The 19,944-nt window shown below is 33.1% G+C and overlaps 1 protein-coding gene across 1 annotated transcript; it reads left to right on the top strand.

The window, feature by feature from the left end:
* The first annotated feature begins 14,127 nt into the window (after window positions 1-14,127).
* On the top strand, window positions 14,128-19,386 carry LOC105342977 (ependymin-related protein 2). The gene is made up of 6 exons (XM_011450110.4): window positions 14,128-14,363; window positions 16,432-16,542; window positions 16,827-16,905; window positions 17,331-17,504; window positions 17,953-18,053; window positions 19,285-19,386. The coding sequence occupies exons 1-6, from the start codon at window positions 14,223-14,225 to the stop codon at window positions 19,300-19,302; spliced, it is 624 nt and encodes a 207-aa protein (XP_011448412.2). The 5' UTR covers window positions 14,128-14,222; the 3' UTR covers window positions 19,303-19,386.
* Window positions 19,387-19,944: the final 558 nt, after the last annotated feature.

Raw genomic sequence — 19,944 nt, 5'->3', positions numbered from 1 at the left:
CCTCGGACTTCGTCCTCGATCAATATATGTAGAATCGGGTATTGACCTCATCAAAAGGGTAAAATCATATCTGATAATAATAAAGAAGGTTTAGGTAATACAGTTGTATTATGTCCGCCAATATTTAGAAAATAACGAGGTCTTTATCCAATTTGAATCAACCTTTATTTGTAAGAATTAAAGCGTTGCCAATTTGAGCACATGGTGATCCCCATTTGAGTTATCGTATGAAGTGTTTTATGGTGACGGATTTGGATGCGTTAAAGGAACCTTTGTTAATCTCATTTACGCTAGGATAGGTATAAGTAGTATATTTTGGATGTGTTAAAAAAACACTTAACCATCTCTTAATATGATGAGAAGTTACATTAAGTGCTTAAAGTGCTCTATTGCGCGTTCATTATTTTCCGTTGTGAATGATACTATTCAGAATGCAGTTATTTAGGGATGTGTTTTTTTTTAAAATTGTTTTCCTGTTTAATTAGTTATTTAGGGATGTGTTTTTTTATAACTGTTTTCCTGTTTAAATAGTTGTGTTTGCTGAAAATCAGGGCTGATACACATTTTGACATTTATCAAGGCCTAGAGCAAATCGGCGTAACTCTTCACCCATGTTGATCTCCCCACCCCCAATTAACAAAAAAAAAACCCTGCACACAATCCACAACCCTAAGTTACATGTGACAGTATATATATTGAGTCGGTTATTCGCCCATTACACACAGTTATACCGGTCAAGGATACTATACAGGATGAATTCAAATAAAATCGGCCAAGCTGCATTATGTTGACACAGCGTGTTTGCGCTAAGTATTAAATATGTGGATATAGGACGTGTTTTGCTGTATTGAGGGCAATCGGGGCTAATTTTGCCCTCTGTTACCCAGGATTTAGCTTTCAATATCAACAAATATGCAAGAGATATAATTGTTTGTAGGTATACGTTCAGCACACAAAATATCATAGCAACAGTGTTTCATGAAGTCGCATAGCTAATCGACCGCTCAGATTGAATTTGTTTATTTCAAATTATTTGTTTTTGCGATATTGAATAATGTCCACAACGCTGACCCCAGCAGAAATATTGATCAAATATCGAATCTCGGCTTGAAGCCCATCAATTAGATAACACAATTCGTTATTGACAATGAATAATACATATTTAGGTCTTATAGAGTCAAAACTAAAATGCTTCAAAATTACAATAAAGGACTCGTGCGAAAAATAATTTTCCTTTTCATATGCTTTAATCTTCCTTAATTATCACGCTAATGGCACGACTCTGTGCACATACCTAGTTAAATAAACTAGAAACAACTAATTTTTTCCCGGTGTTAAATGAAAAAACCCGGAACGAATTTCCCCGCTATGTGCCCCTGTGGAGAAATCCTCGGTTCACTTCCTTTACAACCGGACACTCAATTACCATGGACTCTCTAGAAGAGAAGGCGGAAAGTGGCCATGTCCGGATTTGTACATGTATGTATGTGTACAATCCCAGATTTAGCGATGCACCCCTACCCCCCCCCCCTTTTTTTTTTTTTATAAAAATGAAATTGTTATATGATTTTGTCTAAGATCGAAGTACATGCATATAAACTTCGAACTGAATGTGGCGTTCGTTTGAATTCGATGGTCAATAAAGTTGAATATTTATATCACCGGCACGCATTGTTTTCTTTACATGCAGCCACATCAAGACCAAGAATGAAGAGGCTTGCACGTTCTTTTTTTTTAATCGCGAACTTGACCTAGACATCTATACACGGTCAGGTTTTTCCACCGTTTTCAACCCACTCAAATTATCTGAAGAAATCACTTATCTGACTACTTTGCAGGAGAAAAAGGGATCTATATATATAAATTACTATCAAAATCAAGATTTACAAACCAGATACATGCTACTCTTTTTATCAATCTACTTCAAAATTAAAAGATATGACAAATTTTAAACTACAAATTTACTTATATAAAGCAATGACATGAAAAAATGAAAAAAAGAAGAGTAAAAATGTGTTTTGCTTTTAGCTGTATTGAAAAAAGAATATGTTTTATTCTCTGACTTTGCGAACTGGAAATATATAATGTATTAGGGATTGAAAGGCACGTGTGTATTGATTAACTAAATAAAAGGCACATCGACGAATTACGCAATTAACCAATTCCATGCATATAATCTCAATTATTTGTTTAATCAATAATAGTTTATAATATATTATACGACCTTCAACAAATTCTCCCCACCCCGTCAATAAGCACAAACGCTTTGAGTAAACTAGGATCAAAACTATGTAATTACATATGTAAATCTGAAGAGGATGTTTACTAAAGGAGTAATGTGGTTGTAGTATGTGAACCTTCCGCCGTGAAAAATAGTCCACCGAAATCATTATAAATCTAAGTGTCATTTCCTTTTCTTAAATTGCAAAAATATCAAACTGTGTTCAGATAAGTATAAATGTACATGAAATTAATTAAAGAATAAACCTATATTAATTCAAAGCATATCAGAGTTTCTCAATATCAACTGGTTGTAAAACGCCAACAGGTAATAACAATTTTTTGACAAGTATATTTCTAATGAATAAAAAACCCCTTTAAAAAGCACATGTATCTTTTACAAGAGAATAATGTTTTTTCAGCTATACGTTCTTTGACAATGTAGGTAGCGAGAGTTAGGGATTTAAATTCTATATTGGCGTCTGAAGTGATCTAAAAATGTCTTGTTAATCCTCTGATTGACAAAGCTCCCGGTGAGTAAGCATTATTGTCCAGTGTCCATTCATTCGGCCGTAGACATAATAAAGAGTACACTTAGTAAACAGTTGATACTTTCTGATCCGTTATTAAATCAATGATCACCCTTGGCCTGAAAGATTTAACAGTTTTACGACCAGTGACGTCACACTGTACATTCTTTAAATGACTTACATGTAAATATACTTCACGATTAGAAGACCGCGTCGCACTGAAGGGCAGTCGTTTTAAATTCTGTTTTCAGCTACATGTATCTACATTTAATTTTAACCCCCCGGCCCCACTTCTAGCTGAGAGAGAGAGAGAGAGAGAGAGAGAGAGAGAGAGGAATTTTGATTGTTTGTTTGGGGGGGGGGGGGGCAAGTAATAAGAAGCTACATGTATAAGAAGACGAATATTTAGAACCATTTTTAACAAGACTTTATACTTTAAATGTATCTATATTTTTTACTTGCATCAAAACAAGTAAAAAATGACTCAAAAGCCAGACAAATCTTGTTGATTTCAACGAGCCATGGCTGAGAGGCCCGCAATGATCGAAACAGAAAGGCCTACGTCATAATGCTTTTTGACACCACTGCTCAAAGTCCAAGGTCTTATTAAAATGGTTCAATACAAAAATTCATTTCTGTCTGACATTGTACATTGTTTTTTATGTATTGCACTGTATATTATTAAACTTTTTAAAAAGAAATTCCGATCAATTGCGCAAGCTAAGAAAATAAAAGGGAATATTTTATTGATGGCATGCGACGTCCAGAAAAGAAGCCATTGACATTGTTGACGTCATTTTGATTGCTGGTTACCTACAGCCTATCCGGTTTGTTGATAGAAACTATATCTTTTAGTTCACTCTTATCAATAAATCTATTCAGTGGGTTTGGCCTCATTTTTCTTTTACTTTTATCATATTCAAAAAACGTTATGGAAGCTGTAATTATTAGAGAGAGTGTAAATTTTGGCATTATGCAGTTCTGCCGATCTATACATAGGAAATACCAATTTCCCACCTCAATATATCTAGACACGTGTATACTTTACAACTTCATGGTAATATTGAAAATGAAATTAGATTTTAATTTTCATAGACCTTTCTTCGTTTTTCTCGCGAATTCTGGTTTACAAATCATTTTTTGCTGTAGCTCACAATGATTATTTTCTGCAATGCTAATGCATAATCATTTCATTTGTCCGAGAAAAAAAATTAATCCAAAAAAAAATATACATATATAAAGAAATAGGGCAATCGAACCCCCCCCCCCCCCCCCCCCACACACACACACACACATTTAAAGAAATTTTAATTTGCACAGCGTTTTGAATGTGAATGTGTACCGATAATTCATTTATCATCCTATGTACATCAACATCAGTATAATTAACCTCTTCATGATAACTGGGGCACTGTTCTTTTACAGGGCAAATTAGTATAACAAATATAATGTACAAATTTTGATTTTAAAGGCGAAGCATAATATTTTATTTCCAGAAATTTTTTTCTGAAATTAATCACAAATTAAAAAAAACCCAGCAATTAAAATAGCACGAATACGTTTAAGAAAACATGAATGTAAAATTCCTTTAGCTTATCAACTGGAGATTTTATGTACCCTACATAGTAATACAAGTTTGCACTTATTTTGCACTCAGATCGATTTTATGAACTGATTTTAGCTCCACATTAACAATGGGATAGCAGAAATCAATACCAAGACCTTATAGAATCGTCTATTTTCTTCCCCTCCTTTTTCAGTGTGTATATATAAATTCATCTTTGAGCGCAAAGCGGTACTTGATGGCTCGGTGCCATCAGAGATTTTGGAGTGCCGGCAAGACCGCCTTGACGCATTGCAGGTGTCCTCCGTCGTCAAAATATTGGGCCGTGTTTTCCTAACGATGGGGTTTTGCAATGATTTGAATATTTTATTCCTTTGTTTCCTTACACACTGAAAAGTTGGAAATTAGCCCACATGGCCCGACTGATGTCAGTGTCAAAAGTTTTTCTAGTCTCCGTGAATGTCCTTGAGGGTGTTGAAAAGTTTGGATGGTCTTGGCCATTTTTAATGCTATATTTATCTCCTTGAAATGAAGAGTTCTGTATCAATGTCGCAATAAAGTTTTAAAATTTAGAGAATGTGAAATTAAGATATTGGAAAATGGTAAATTCTTAAATCTAGAATGTTTGGATGGTGTTATTACTAAATAATAGTTTAATGTCAAAAATGTTTTAGGCAAATATGATGGTTAATCTGTTGATCATCCTGTCTCATTAAAACTCTCTTTTTCACCAAAACAGTTGTAGAAATTTTATTATATTGCCTTTTTACTCACTGCAGATAGTGCAAAAAAGGGTTCACCATGAGGCGAAATTAGCCGTATTTTTAGAATTTTATTTTACCGCTATTAATTAATGCCTATTGTTATATGATAATTATTTGGGAGAGGGCTTAGACAGTTAGATTATCCACACCCCAATCCCAATCCTATTACGGTATGCCAAGTTCAAGTTCTGTTCAAGTTCAGTTTATTCACTCAGACCAAATAATTTGGTACAAGATGCCAATACATGCACTATGTTTATGTACATAATAAAATAACTTATGACTAACAAGATTGAAATGCTAACTAATTTATTCAATTTCATAAAAAGAAATGTTTCTCTTTAAAGAAATATATCCCGCAATTTTTTGTACTGAGCGACAGTAAAATGAAATTTTTGCTTCAATAAATGCATCTAAAAAGCTTTTTCAACAAAAACAGGACTAGAAAAGGTTCATTAACTATAATCTTTACAGAGAAATACAAATTCATGATGAAAATTTCCAACATAAAAAAAAATGCAGCTCGAATTGCTATAAGCTGGCTAGATGGTCAACGACCTTAAATTTTTAGAAACGAAGTTTTAAGATATAAATTTTTCAATTGGTAAATAAAATTTCCATATTTGTTAGCTTTTCAATTTGAATATTTTTTTATATCTTTATATAGAGCTTTTCTTCTTCTTCTTAAGTTAAAATGGCTACGACCATCGAACCCTCTTCAAAATTAAAATAAAAACTTTCTTCCTTTAATTCCTTCTGTAAAAACAAGTATGTGTTCACCAGTTTACTTTATAACCTTAAATACTTCGAAACCTGGTTTAATGGGCCTTCATGGACGATATATAACCTAAATGTTTATACATTAACTTTTCCCAAATACGAAAAATAGAATACAGATTAATTCCGTCATTCTTGTCATGGGAAAATATTTCTAACCATGGTCAATTGTTAAATATATACCCAGAACTGTTAGCGGCTATATGAATACACGTATATATGGCCTTTGTCTAATTATTGTGTTCTGCAAAAGCGCCTTTCCGTTTATTTTATTAAAATTGCATTGATGAATCGGAAAACATTCACAAATCAAATATAATTTTGAAATTGATTAGAGACGCGAAAAGAAAAATACTCGGGTGCATGTTTGACCTTGCTTACTCTCTCTTAAAGTTGCCCTGAATATAGAGGTTGATAAGAAAATCTTACATTGAATAGGAAATATCATTCATTAGTTTTTATCATCGGCAAATTTTAAAATGCTAATCAACAATGTACATGTATGTATCGAGGGAAATCGATATCGTGATGAAAGACTGAACAAAATTATCACAAACGGAGATTTAAACTATACTTAAGTTACAATTTTCGTATCAATTACACCAACAAATTATTTAAAAAACGGTAATTGATATACTGCCTGTGTTAAGAAAGAACGCTGCGAATCTTATAGAACGAGATACCAGTAGTCACCGGTGCGCAAGGACTGAATTTATAACCAAACAAGAAAGGATATTTGATCTAATCTAAAGACGAAGTTGAGCAATTATCTAACAGAACAAGAATTGAGTGGGTTTTTTTTCCTTCATTTTTATCTTCCCTACATGTATGTCTGTGTAGAAGCTGTTTTCTTGTTGCTACACAACAATCTTGCTTCGCATTGTGCAACACCATGTATGGCTGACAGAAAAGTGGGACAAATTATTCGTCTTTCTTTCTTTCTTTCATATTTTTTCCTCTCATTTCTTTATCTCTTTCATATATTTCTTCCTTTTCTATTTCTTTCTTTCTTTCTTTCTTTCTTTCTTTCTTTCTTTCTTTCTTTCTTTCTTTCTTTCTTTCTTTCTTTCTTTCTTTCTTTCTTTCCTCAATAGAATGAAGGCATCGTCAAATCAAAGACATTCAGATTCATTGAAATAAACACTCTGCCTCAACTTACACAATAGTTCTAAAGACTAAAAAAATCCTTAACATTTGTTATGTAGATAAAAAAGTTATGAACCACTTATTTAAGAATTAGATTCAGGTAAGATCGATTGAATAATTATTTTCCTTTTATCTAGAGCGTCTGCTATATTCGTGAAAAAAAAAATCTATATATTAATATAAAATTCATATATATCCTTCGATTTGACTTCGATTGTTAGGTTAACACTAAAACATTCTTTACACAAATGCTGTACAAGAAAAAAAAGTTCAAAATTTGTATTTTGTAAGGTTGAACTGATAAAGTACTCTTTTTATAGGTCTGCTATAATTATAATAACTATCTTTGTGGAAACAAAATCTATAAATCAATAATTCCCGAAGACTATCGAAGATTGCGATAAAATGCCCTCTTGCCGCGAATGAAGAAAAAAAATTTCGTTGACAATGTCATCAATCAATAAAGTACACCTGTAATTCTCTTCTAATTTCTTCTCATTCTAGGAAAAGAAAAACCTCTCTCGTATTTGATGTCAGAAGTTTTAACTGTCACATAACTCTCGGAAGGGTTGTAAACACATGCATATAGAGGTGTTCTATTTGAGGAATAAGAAATCAGTTTTTGAGAATATTATTTGAGAATTATGTGGTGACCAATATCAGCGATGTATGTAGGAAGAAATCTATCATGAAGCCTCACAGTCTTTTTTTTTTTTTTTTTTTTTTAGATTTGATCTCAACACCCCCCCCCCCCGACCATAACGATCCCCTCATAATACAGGCACGTAGCATCAGGGGGGGCCAGGGGGGGCCTGGCCCCCCCACTTTTTCTCGCAGCAACAAATTTTTTAAAATTTACATATAAAAAAATGAATCATAATGGAGTTGGCCCCCCCCCCCCCCCACTTTTTTGGAAGTTAGTAAAAAATTGATATGAAAATAAGGAAATGAGTAGTCAAATTTTACTACCCCCCCCCCCCCCCCCCCCCGGATTAGGAATTTCAAGATTTGGAGGAAAATTTTTTTTTTGGAAGTATAGTTGAGTCCCCCCCCCCCCCCCTCCCCCCCACGGATTAGGATTTTGAAGATTTTTGGAAAACTTGAAATTTCCTTTTTTTTCTTTTCTTTTTTTTTTTTTTTTTGCTTGTCAGATTTTTTGGATGGGTCTGGCCCCCCCACTTTCAAAAACGATGCTACGTGCCTGTAATATTCATAGACTGATTCTTCATCACTTGTATTTTTCAGCAGCTTTACGATTAAATGATGAACTGTTGACATTTACACGATTTCCTTTTCGTTTAATATGCAAACCCCGCTTGAATCCAGTTCAATTCAATATATAAAAACTTGAAAAAAAATACCTATCAAATTAATTATTAATAAACCCCGCTTGCGCCCCGCATTATATAATTTTCGTTATTGGTGGACTGTATTGGTCTATACATTGATTGGTAGTGTTATCACTAAACACTGTAAAATGTAAATATATCAGAATAAAATATGCATTGATAATATAAATCAATAGTTTGAGAGCTTAGTTATATAAAGAAATGTTAACTTATCAGAAAACAAAAATTACATAAGTCAAGCTAAATGTTATTAAAGCAAAGATGTAAATCACGAAACCAATAAAATGGTAATTTAAAAAAAACCCACTCACACACAAGCCAAAATGTCCAAGTTTGTGGGGAAAAATGTCAATAATTTAACGCATATCAAAATAATGGTTTAGAAAAACTACCAAAAAACCGTATGGTTTGCAAGGGGAAAAATGTCGATAATTTTACGTAGATTTTGATAGCCGATATTCCAAACTCAAGTCAACTGTGAATAAATGGCGTTAAAGTAAAATGATGCAATTATTCCCAATCACCGTGTAATGGTAATTTGGGATTTAAAATCTTTCGTGACATTAGGTAGTAAAATTACATAGATTACAAAAGATCGTTGACGATACAGGATTTGTAATTCACAAAATTTAAAAAAAACCTTTACTCTGCAAATCAAAACAGATTCAAATAGGATGTAGTTAAGGAAGGATTTGCTTTGTAGCCTAAAATAACGTTTAATGTGCTTGAAAAAAAAATCATGTCAGAAAAAGTAACTAGAGAATGTGTACATTGACTTACAACGATTGATCTAAAGGAAATACATGTATGAACACAAAATAAATCTACTTAATTTCAAAGCAATATGTAAAGCAAAACTAAGACGGATATACTTGTATCATTTCGGTTCAATTTAGTTTGTTCTACATAATCTCGGTATTTGTTCCGGGGATAACACCACGAGACGGTTTTATTCTAAATAATGCTATTTGTTTAGTCTATAAAACTTCCGGTTTTTCATCTTAATTGTTTTTTGATAACATTTGATAAAATTCATAGGTCAGAGTATTTGTCTAAATGGTTAAAACATTTTAGACGCTCTGATTGAAGCAAAATAAGATTATTGTTATCTGAGAGTGTATAAAAAACCCATAAATATACATGTACCTTAGCTACAATTTAAACTGAATAAAGTTAAAATTTTGAGTAGAACCGAAAGATTTTGTATGAATGTAATCATGCAATGTTAATTCATAAATGTTAAATCATAAAGGTTAAATCATAAAAAAAATTTAAATGAAGCGTTCTAACTTATCTTGCATGGTACCGGAAGTAATAAAAATCAAGCCGGACACGGTAATAGCGGAGCTCTACTTAATGGATAACACAGACAAGACATCAAATACAAGTTATTTTCTTAATGAAGTAAAATCAAGGGTATTACATGTAAGTCAGTGTGTACGTTTCAAAAAGTTTAAAAGTAATACTCAATCGGAGTTTGGTTCAACATAATTAAGGACGCCATGACCCGAATTTTTTGTTTAAAATTCCGACTGAATTTAAATGGACTATGTCCTAAAAAGTCCTCAAGAAAAAAAAGAGGTCAATTTGTTAATAATGGATGAAAAGAATTGAGGTCAGTGACCAAACTTGATTGATATTTAAATTATGGAAATGAGACAACATTGAACATACCACCGTTCTGGTCAGTGAAAAGCATACATTTAAAAGTACTTCTAGGTCACCGTACACCTCTTGAATTGTATTTATTGAATGAGGTAAATGACTTCCAAAATGAAGGCATTTCAAAACAAAACTAAAAAGGACAAATGTTTTCATCTGGTCAATAAACGGCCGTTTTTTTTAAAAGAATTAGGAAGTTTGCTCGTTTGTGCTGAAGAAAAATTGTCTCTGCATGGTAAACGTGCAGCATGCACGTATATGTATGAACAGTTGGGTCTTACACAATATGAAGGATTCTAGGTTGTCAAAAAAATAGATCTAGCTAAAAAGTATTATTTCTTTCTATATGGCCATAAATTGATAATAAGTAAACTTTTTAAAGTTACTAGTATATCTTTAGACTTCAATCTTAACTTCATGCAATTAAGTAATTTCCCATACTTTCTTTTTATATAACAGGCACGTAGCCTGTACAAGACAAACTCTTTTTCCTAAGGAGATTTAAACTATCTTCAAAAGCAAAGACTGTTCAGCCCAACCTTAATCGCGAAAAAAAAACAACTTTGAAATTATATGTAGAGTATTTTACAAAAGTTGATCCGAAACAAGAAAGATGAAATTTTCTGCGCGAGAAGTTTTTATTATGTGAATATAGTGCTAATGGCGAGTGAAAATTTGTGTAATTACAATAAATAATTAAACAAATTAACAAATAAACAAACAGACAAATAAAAAGCAGATTTTTTTATTTTTAATGATTAAACAAATATTTTACTTTGCAAATAAGTACATAATAGGATTGGACATCAGGTTGTGCTTATTTTAGTCATCTCCCCAAGAATTAAAGTTACAACTGATATTTCAAGTCAATTTGTCTCATGTTTGTAGGTCTGCAGATGACTTATTGCATGTAGCTATCTGATAAAACGAGACCTATAGTCAAGACCTCACATGGCTACATGTACATATCTGTATTTACAACATGATACAACCAAAGATAGAGACATAATAAACATTGGCAGCTGTGATAAAAGCAACAGTTATCTACCTTTTGACCGGATTTCGCAATTCGACTTTCATATTATGCAATTGTTTGGACATTGTACATGTACATTGTAACAGGAGGCTTAGTGGCCAACAAATGGCTAATCTGATGTACCTACATTTTAAAATGAGACTTGTTAAGCTATAAACTATTATTGTTGGTATTTCCCTATATTTTCATACAGAACTCTTCTTTCAAAGAAGATAAATATAGCCTAAAATGACCGCGCCTCTCCAGCCCTCTTAAAGTTTGCTTTGACAAATCTATCGCACCCTAGTCATCATCATTCATTGTATAATGTTGATTTGTGGGAATCTTTGTCAAGTCGCAAAAATTTTTTAAAAATCAAAATGTAGTGTATACATGGATATCAATTTGTCACTTTTACCCGAATCCATTGCAGCTTTCATCTTTGATTAATTCTAAGGTCAAGGCCACAAGCTTTTAAAAATTCATTGGCAGATTAAAAACCCGTTTGTAAAAAAAATTCCATGACCAATCTTACATTGTAAAAATATTAATTTAGTGTGCTTGTACCATGCTATTGGTCAGTGAGTATTTGTAAAGCTTTTCTTACAATGAAATATTCCATTTAAACCGTCTTTATCAAATAAGTTTTAAAACCTTCGATTCGATTAAAATAGTTTTATTGTTCAACGAAAACTGGAGAGACTTCTTTTGAGTTAATTGCTTTGTTGGGTTAAACTTTCACCTACTTGTAAAGCACAGAAACTTCTTTCTGTAAAAAAAATAAATATTTACACTGTAATATCCTGTGATAATATTGAATTCATGCTTGAGAATTTTCTTTGTCGAAATTTGAAAGAGATCAAGTAATACATGTAAATGTATACTAAATTCTCTGATTGTATTGAATAAATTACAAATACAAGTTTGAAATAGACTACCTCTAGTTAAAATTAAGAATGTGAGTCCGGCACTCTCATTAAATCATTACCGTAATCATCAATAATTCAATTAAACTACAATTAAGAGAGGAAGTGGAATTCATCCTCTATATCTCCCAAGTTGCAGAGCTTGCAGGTACGCTTAGTTACAAATTCATCCCCGAAATCGTCAGGTCTCTATTATCAATGGCGGACTATTACCATGTAGAAATGTATTAAATCACCGAAAGAATTTTTACATGTAGAAGGCGGAGTAACTCTTGTTCCATGTATGTTCTCGGTTTAGAATAGATATTGGTAATTGCTTTTATTTTCTTTTTTTCATACAAAACAGTCAAGTTTGATTTATCAATACTATTGAAAAAAAAACCCCGTAAACGTGTACTTTATGAGAGAAATTTTTGAAGATGAAAGTAAAACACTGAAGAATTTTTTTTTTCAAATACAAAAAATAGATCTAATGTGCATGTTGTGTTCTTGGTTCGGAAATATTAAAGTAACACAAGCTTGAAGGATACCGCAATTTTTATATGACAAGAAAGAACAAATGACCTATGGGCCACATTGCTCACCCGTGTATTAATGTCCTACGCATTGCTAATAGCAATACTTATAATAATAGTAATATTTGCTATGTAGCTTTATTATATAAAATAAAAGTACATGTCTAACAGCGTATAAACATTCCATGCACAGTAATACTTTTTATATAGAGCATACAAGTTACAATTACATACAAGTAGTTATTTATGTTCACCCTCTTCGGTTTAATATCAGAAGAAAGAAGAAAAATTGCCACTATGATCACAATTTTATTTGAAAAAATCCTTTTAATTTTTAAAATTCGTTTTACACGTACAAATCAGATTCCATATTGTCTGTATATCCCATTATGGTTCCTATTGGTCATGGTAATTCTTTTTTTTTTTTAATAATGACTTAAGCTTAAAAAAGCCCAAACAACTTGTTTTTTAAAATATTTAAAATGAGAAGATTGAATTTTGTTGCAAATCTACTTAAAGACAGATGGATAAAGTTGATTACGTGTATAAATTATTGTACGCACGTGTTAAAATATTAAAGGGTCCTAGAACTAAAATCTTGAATTGTAAAAAGAAAACAAAATCATAAAGCAAATTGTAAAGCACAAAATAATTTATCACATCTGCTTATAAATGAAAATTTGTTTTCGGTCAGATTACTCCAAACACTAACATGAATACATACTCGATACGCAACGGAAATCATAATAAAATAATAACTTTTGAATTCCTTCTTTTTTATGAGTATAATTCAAAGTTACAAAATAGCACGTATTTTACTTTAAAAAAAAAGATTTCTTAACTTTTAAAAACAGTATGATCACAAATAGTCTCGTGCAACCAAAGTCTACAAGTATCTCTGACTGTCTGATTGAACTAGACGAGCGGCCATAATAACTCCGCAGAAACGCTCAGATACTTTTTCCATTCATATCATATACATATAGGATCTCTCATGATTTGCGATGGTAAATGAATTTTATCCAACGAAATGTGTGTTTTCTATCACCAGCCCCTATTTGACAAAATGGTTCAGAAGTGTTAAAGAAAATAATTTCTATGTAAGATAATACCCCATCCCCTAGCCCCTATTAGCTTTTTCTCCAAACAAAATGGTTGTGGATTTGGCAAAGAAAACTCTGTATACTTGCTTGCGGCCATTTATTAATTTTCAGCTAAAATTAAAGTTCAAAATTGATGTATAAACTTAATTTGGCAATGGCAAGGCTATATTGGTAATAACTTTATTTTTTTCCCTTAAAATTTGTGAAAATGATCAAGCTTCATTGTCATATTGCCAAAGTAGATGAAATAAGGGAAAACTTTAAGCATTCGATACCGGTAACAGACCAGTCACAGACCACGATTTCACTCTATCCACAATTTTGTTACAAACTCCAGTCTCAAACAAAACTGAACCTGCAAAACAATAACAAATGGAAAGTTTGCAGTGGTGAGACCGAGAATACACAATCATACTGAAGCAGTACAGATGGTTTGGATACCTTATTGAAGATTAAACGCCTTGTGAGTAAACGTACACACTCGTTCTACCATAGGTTAATAATCTAGATCCCAAACGTGACTTATCAACAAGTACCAGTATATACGTCCAGCAGTAGTAAGCCAAAGCGCTTGACACTATCTCAATCCATAGCGTCACTCTACAGACCGGGTCATTTGTTGTTAGTACCTCTCACCTGTAACCCGCCGCTATGCTCTGTCTCTTGCTCTTGTTGTTGTCTGTGTTTGGTTCCTCTCATCAGCAATGCTGCTTTCCGTCCCAGTGGGAGGGGATTGAGGCGGGTGTCATGGAAACCGTTCAACCAGCAGCAAAAGTTCCCATCAGCACCAAGGTGAGTTTGTGGGAGGGTAGAGGTATTTTTTGCATACTACTGCAGTGTACAGGGAAATATTCGCCCCTGTTTTGTTTTCATCCCTTTTGCCCTCGTTGTCAGCGGGCAAATTCTAATGTCTCAAATTGTCTCTCTTAAAACACAACTATGTTTGGGCGAATTTAAGTCAGGGTGAAACTGTTTGTAAGTAAAGAAGGGCGAAAATAACACGGGCAAAAATATCCCTGTATTACTTGTGAGTTTGTTACTGTTTGACAACACGACATATTTCGGTAGACTATCAGTAACAAACCTAATAAGTGTTTTTTTTTTGGTCGGGTAACCATTACTAAATTGTAAATTACTAACTGAAGAAATTGAAGAAAGAAATAAAAGGTAAAATATATTACATTTGCCATGTCGCCATGTATAATTTACTGCTTACCGACTATTGAAATATAGACGGCAATCACGTGACGCGTTTATCCAGTGACGTTGCGTTCTTGTCGATTGTAAAACAATAGAATTTGTAGACGTGACAGTGTTTTGAAACGAGATGAATGCAAAACAAGCAGTTATCAATGAAAAGAGTCCAGTTTGACCATAATGTTCACACTCTGTTAGTTCCAAACGAAGATAGGAAAGGTGAATGGATGAATTAGGTCATTGACAGAGCTCATTTTGGAAGAAGAGTTCGACAGACAAACTGATATTGTTAACGATACTAGTATTAAATACGATGATTAAGTTATCAAAGGGCAAGTGAACTAGGACGATGAACTCTTTGTTTCTTTTATCTATATTTTGCTACAGGTGTATTGAACAAAGCAAGACCATTTATTGCTGTTATTTATTCGTGAAACTTCATGACTGTTTAGCCCCCTCCCCCCTCCCCCAGGATTAGGTTTATGACAATTGACGAAATGGGTTTACCTTTGTATTTTTTTTTTTGGTTCAAAAATTCCGGATATGTCTAGTTCCTCATATTTATCATAATATCTCTCTATTTAAGCGTTACTAAAATAATTGAATTGTACATAAATAAAATATGAATTGAGTACACGTACATAATTGAAAATTAAAGCATTAATTTCATGACATATTATGCCGTCTAAAAGTTTGAGGTATATTAATAAATCTTAATCAAATTTTATATCTTTGAAAGAATATAAATTTAATGAAGTTCATTGTGGTTCATTGCGGTTAAAAGACGCCCCCTCTATTTTCACAAAGATTATAGGTTTCATATAGTCCTTAATGCAAGATTTCGGTAGGGAGGGGTGGTTATTACCATAGTTTAGATATTTTTTACTCCAGAATGAAACTTATTCAAATGCAGGTATGGGATTTCTTGACAGGTCTATGTATGGGGTATGGTACTCTGGTGACCGTTAAGGCCTGTTGGCCTCTTGTTGAATGAAATAACGATCTGAGGTACACACAGATCTAAGATCCTTACATATATGAGTATTGACATTTGCCGGATATTTCTTATTAACTAATTTTGCTACAAAAAAAACGATAACGCTGGACAGTCCATAACATTCAAAGGAGGCACCACAAATAATCATCAAATCAATTGTTTGTGTTTTGTGTTTCAAACCACCTTCTTTGCAATTTTCAGTCAAACATACTAGTTTGTTGACAAATGATTTGGTAAGGCTCCGTTGGGCACATTACTTCCTCAAACATTAACAAAACACATTTTAGCAGTTTTTACTAAGGACATGAATGAAATGATTTATCTATTCTTTATGAAATTATAAAATTATTTCTTATATCAATATAATTTTCAGCACTTGACACTTTTTCATTTCGTATAATTATGCAAACTCCGCCCACAACAGTACGCCATTTGCGTCGTTAATGAAATGCATTGGACTTTATGTGGTAGTGCCAGGTACATGTATATGACATTCCTACTAGCTCTGGCTAGTGGGTTAACCATTTAGCTCGATCGGTAGAGTAATGGACTGGAGTGCCAAAGGAAGCAGAGGCAAAAAGTGTCTCTGTTACATAAACGTTACATATTTGATTCCAAGGGTTATCACAAAGAAACTAGAAAATGTAAATTGTTTTAATTTTGTAGTTTCAATACATCGTATCTGTGGACTACAGCAAGCACCTGCTAGCACTGTCCGGGACTGTTGTCACCGCCGGAAAGACGTCACAAATCAGAGTCATCAGGGATTTCACCTCGGTAAATAGAACAACTCATGCGCGGATCCAATTTTTTCCCAGAGTAGAAGGGGGGGGGGGGTGGGTTAGGTTGGGAAAGGGGCTAGGATAGGTCCGATGTCTACTTTCGGTAAATTGATTAAAAATGAATTTACAGTGGGTGAATTTTGCAGGGGAGTCCGAACAACCCTCCCCCATTTCTCTCTCTCTCTCTCTCTCTCTCTCTCTCTCTCTCTCTCTCTCTCTCTCTCTCTCTCTCTCTCTCTCTCTCTCTCTATACATGTATCTAACTATTGTACCTTTAAGAAAGTTCAATACACCCTTGACATGGACGCAAACAGCTGTACCAAGTCTTTACTTACAGAGCGGGAGCTTTCCTGTATAGGTAATCATTTAATTTTACCATATAAAAAATGTTTTTATTCACCTTACACTCTAAGTTTATTTTTTGTCAGTAATGTTCATCTTTGAATTTTCGGACGAGCTTTGAAATGCTTGCAAAATTAATTGTATCATTTTTATTTTCAAAAAAATAAATTGAGAGTAAAGAAAAAAAAAACCGTGAAAACTTCCAGATCCTAGAATATATAATTTTTTTTTACAAATGAAAAAATTGAAAACAGATTTTTTTCTCTATGAAACATATTTAATGATAATCTTTGAGAAAATTGAGAAAATTCTATGTAACTGAAAGATTCCCCCCAAAAATCTTATGCTAATTCTCTATTTATAACAATATTAATTACTCATAATTGTTATAGCTGTGTTAATTGTACTATACATGCTATGTATATATATTGTATATCTAAGGATCAAACGGAGATAACTCCACCCTGATCGCCAACACGTACCTCGGAGCAGGAACTCAGAAAATCCCCATCTCTGTGTACCATAGTACACTGAACGGGTACCCCACTACAATGTCTGTGTCTGAAGGATGTATCCCCGTGGGAGCCTCTTTCCACGGCACTGATGAAGCCGGAAGTACGTCATACTATTACATGATTTTTTACGTCGTGAATTAAAAAAAACCCCAACTTTATCAGAACATCTAGAGAGCAATTGTTTTATTTATTTATCATGTTAGCTCTCATAATAATAAAACCGTTACTGCACACTAGAAAACTTATAGAAACTCTGAGCAAAAATTCAAGATTTTTTTTTAATCCAAGATTTTCTTTTTAAGACTATCTATAGACCTATATACATTTTAATCCTAGTAAAAACAGCGTCAACCAAGGATATCCTTCATTCAACAATTGAAGTTAATATAACGCATATATTTTTATAAGCTTTGAATGTGAACATCTTTAATCATGTCAAAATCAAAAGCTAACGAACACAAATCATTCTCTTTAATAGGAGAAATGTTCTTTCAACGTCGCGAATAATTATTTATTCACACTTCCATATTTCTTTCCTTCCATTGTAGATAACGTTATTGGCTCTCTCGGGTTCAGTAGCATCACCCCCGGAATCTCAAACAACGCTGTCTTTTCTATCCCTGCCATGTGTATTGCGGCCCCAATGGCGGTAAGTCGTCACGTGATTTCCATATGAGGCATCAGGCAAATTTTACTATTTGCGCACGCATTGTGCCTTGCACAACTTTATTAGGCATCCTCATTTAAATCTTTAATTACACGTAGATTACTAAAAACGTTACTCTTGTCCGTTTGCCTTGAAAATAAAACATTTATACAGTTACATACATTATGATTCAAATCACGTTTTTCTTCACATATGCGTAAGAATATTAATCGGAAGTATAATTTGCCTACTAAAAGTAAACCTTATACATGCCTTGCTATTTCGGAAACCAACAAACGGTGCTATATATCTTATTTATCATGGTTATTGCACGTAGCGTAATGCCGTATTACATTAACAGAGCTGACCAATTATATGACAATGCTGATCATTCCTTTAAAAGGAATACTTGTTAATATTATCATACCTCTACTTATTTTTCACTATGTATGTAAAAGTAAATCACTATATGATTCCATGAAAATCACCGTAAAATGATTATCCGCAAAGAGGGGCGTCGGTTTGATGAACTGGGCTGCGTTCAGGATCGTAGCAGCTAGTCTAGCCGCTAATCTCGGTCTATTGAACGGACCGGTAGTTTAGCCGCTGCGTCTCTGATTAGAAGTTGAAAATACATGTATTCAACTAAAGACTTACGACATCAGCATGAATTGTTCATTTTCATGCGGAAATGTGCATGTTATAATTCATATTAACTTATAGTATGAACAAAATATCACTGAATATGATAATTTCTTATCATAATTTAATGTTTGTCACAACGTGGTAACTGAGGTAGCCATCTTGTACTTGATGAAATATCTACGTAGCTCTACGCTCGCTAGCTTGTCGTTAAACAGCGGTGATCATAATTATTAATTCTAACTACAGGTGTTTATCGGGTTTTAGTTGCTTAAACACGGTTGTAGTATACATGTTTTACACGTTGGCCTATAACTGCAGCCAAGTTGTATTAAAGCAATTAGTTTTTTGAAAATGATTGACATTTATTATATAGGAATACCAATTGCTTCGCTGTATATCTGTTTTTTACTGTTTAAGTATCTTATGTAAGTTGAGGTAATCAAAAGGACAACCCAAAGCATACGTTTAACCATAGGTCTTCCGATCCTATGCTTACACACGATCAATAGAAATGCCCATGTATTCAATTAAGCAGTAGCCTAATACTGTTGATATCATATTTTAAATTTTATTTCTTTTTATTTTACAGAATACCGTAGTTGGGTGAAACTCAGTACCATCGTAGATCATCCCAAGGACTCTTTTTGTATTTGTAGATATTTCATATTTTTAATTAAATTAAACAAAATTATCCTTGTTTTGCTTATAAATGTCTATTTTCCGTTTTACAGTGTCAATGCCTTCATACAAACGCTACTGTTTGAAGACTTACAGAAAAGTTGTTTATAAAACCCCCAAAGATCTTATTAAAAAATAATAATGTCAATATAATACATGTACAACCACAATGTCATATACGAAGAACTACATGTACTTATACCGTGCACTGACCAACATGTAAAAGAAAACAGTTTCTGACATTGCTTGGTCGGGAATAATTTGCGAAAAGGACCCCCTCCCTATCCATCGATTTGACCTCCGGGGTCGTTGACTTTATTTTAAGTGCACAGTTTATGTCATATAAACAAAAAATTCAACTAACATCTGAACTTGATGACCCAAGCAAAACCAAAATATCCCAACAACGTTTTACCATAATCTTGATAGCATTCATCGACTGTGTCAAATATAAAGAACGCATTATTTATATTGCTTCTCTAAACTTTAGTTCACTGTTCACATCTATACACAGAAAACAAAAAATTAACTTACATCAAAAAATTCCAAAACAATTCGTAACGTTGACTCT

Source organism: Magallana gigas, chromosome 10 (genome assembly GCF_963853765.1).
Source record: "Magallana gigas chromosome 10, xbMagGiga1.1, whole genome shotgun sequence".
NCBI classification, from domain to species: Eukaryota; Metazoa; Mollusca; class Bivalvia; order Ostreida; family Ostreidae; genus Magallana; species Magallana gigas.
This window is presented reverse-complemented; position numbering and strand designations above follow the sequence as displayed.

Excerpts from the sequence above, each read along its gene's own strand:
- LOC105342977 (XM_011450110.4), top strand. The coding sequence starts at position 14,223 with ATGCTCTGTCTCTTGCTCTTGTTGTTGTCTGTGTTTGGTTCCTCTCAT. Across the intron at positions 14,364-16,431 it reads AAGTTCCCATCAGCACCAAG|TTTCAATACATCGTATCTGT; the intron begins GTGAGTTTGTGG and ends TTAATTTTGTAG. Across the intron at positions 16,906-17,330 it reads GCGGGAGCTTTCCTGTATAG|GATCAAACGGAGATAACTCC; the intron begins GTAATCATTTAA and ends TGTATATCTAAG.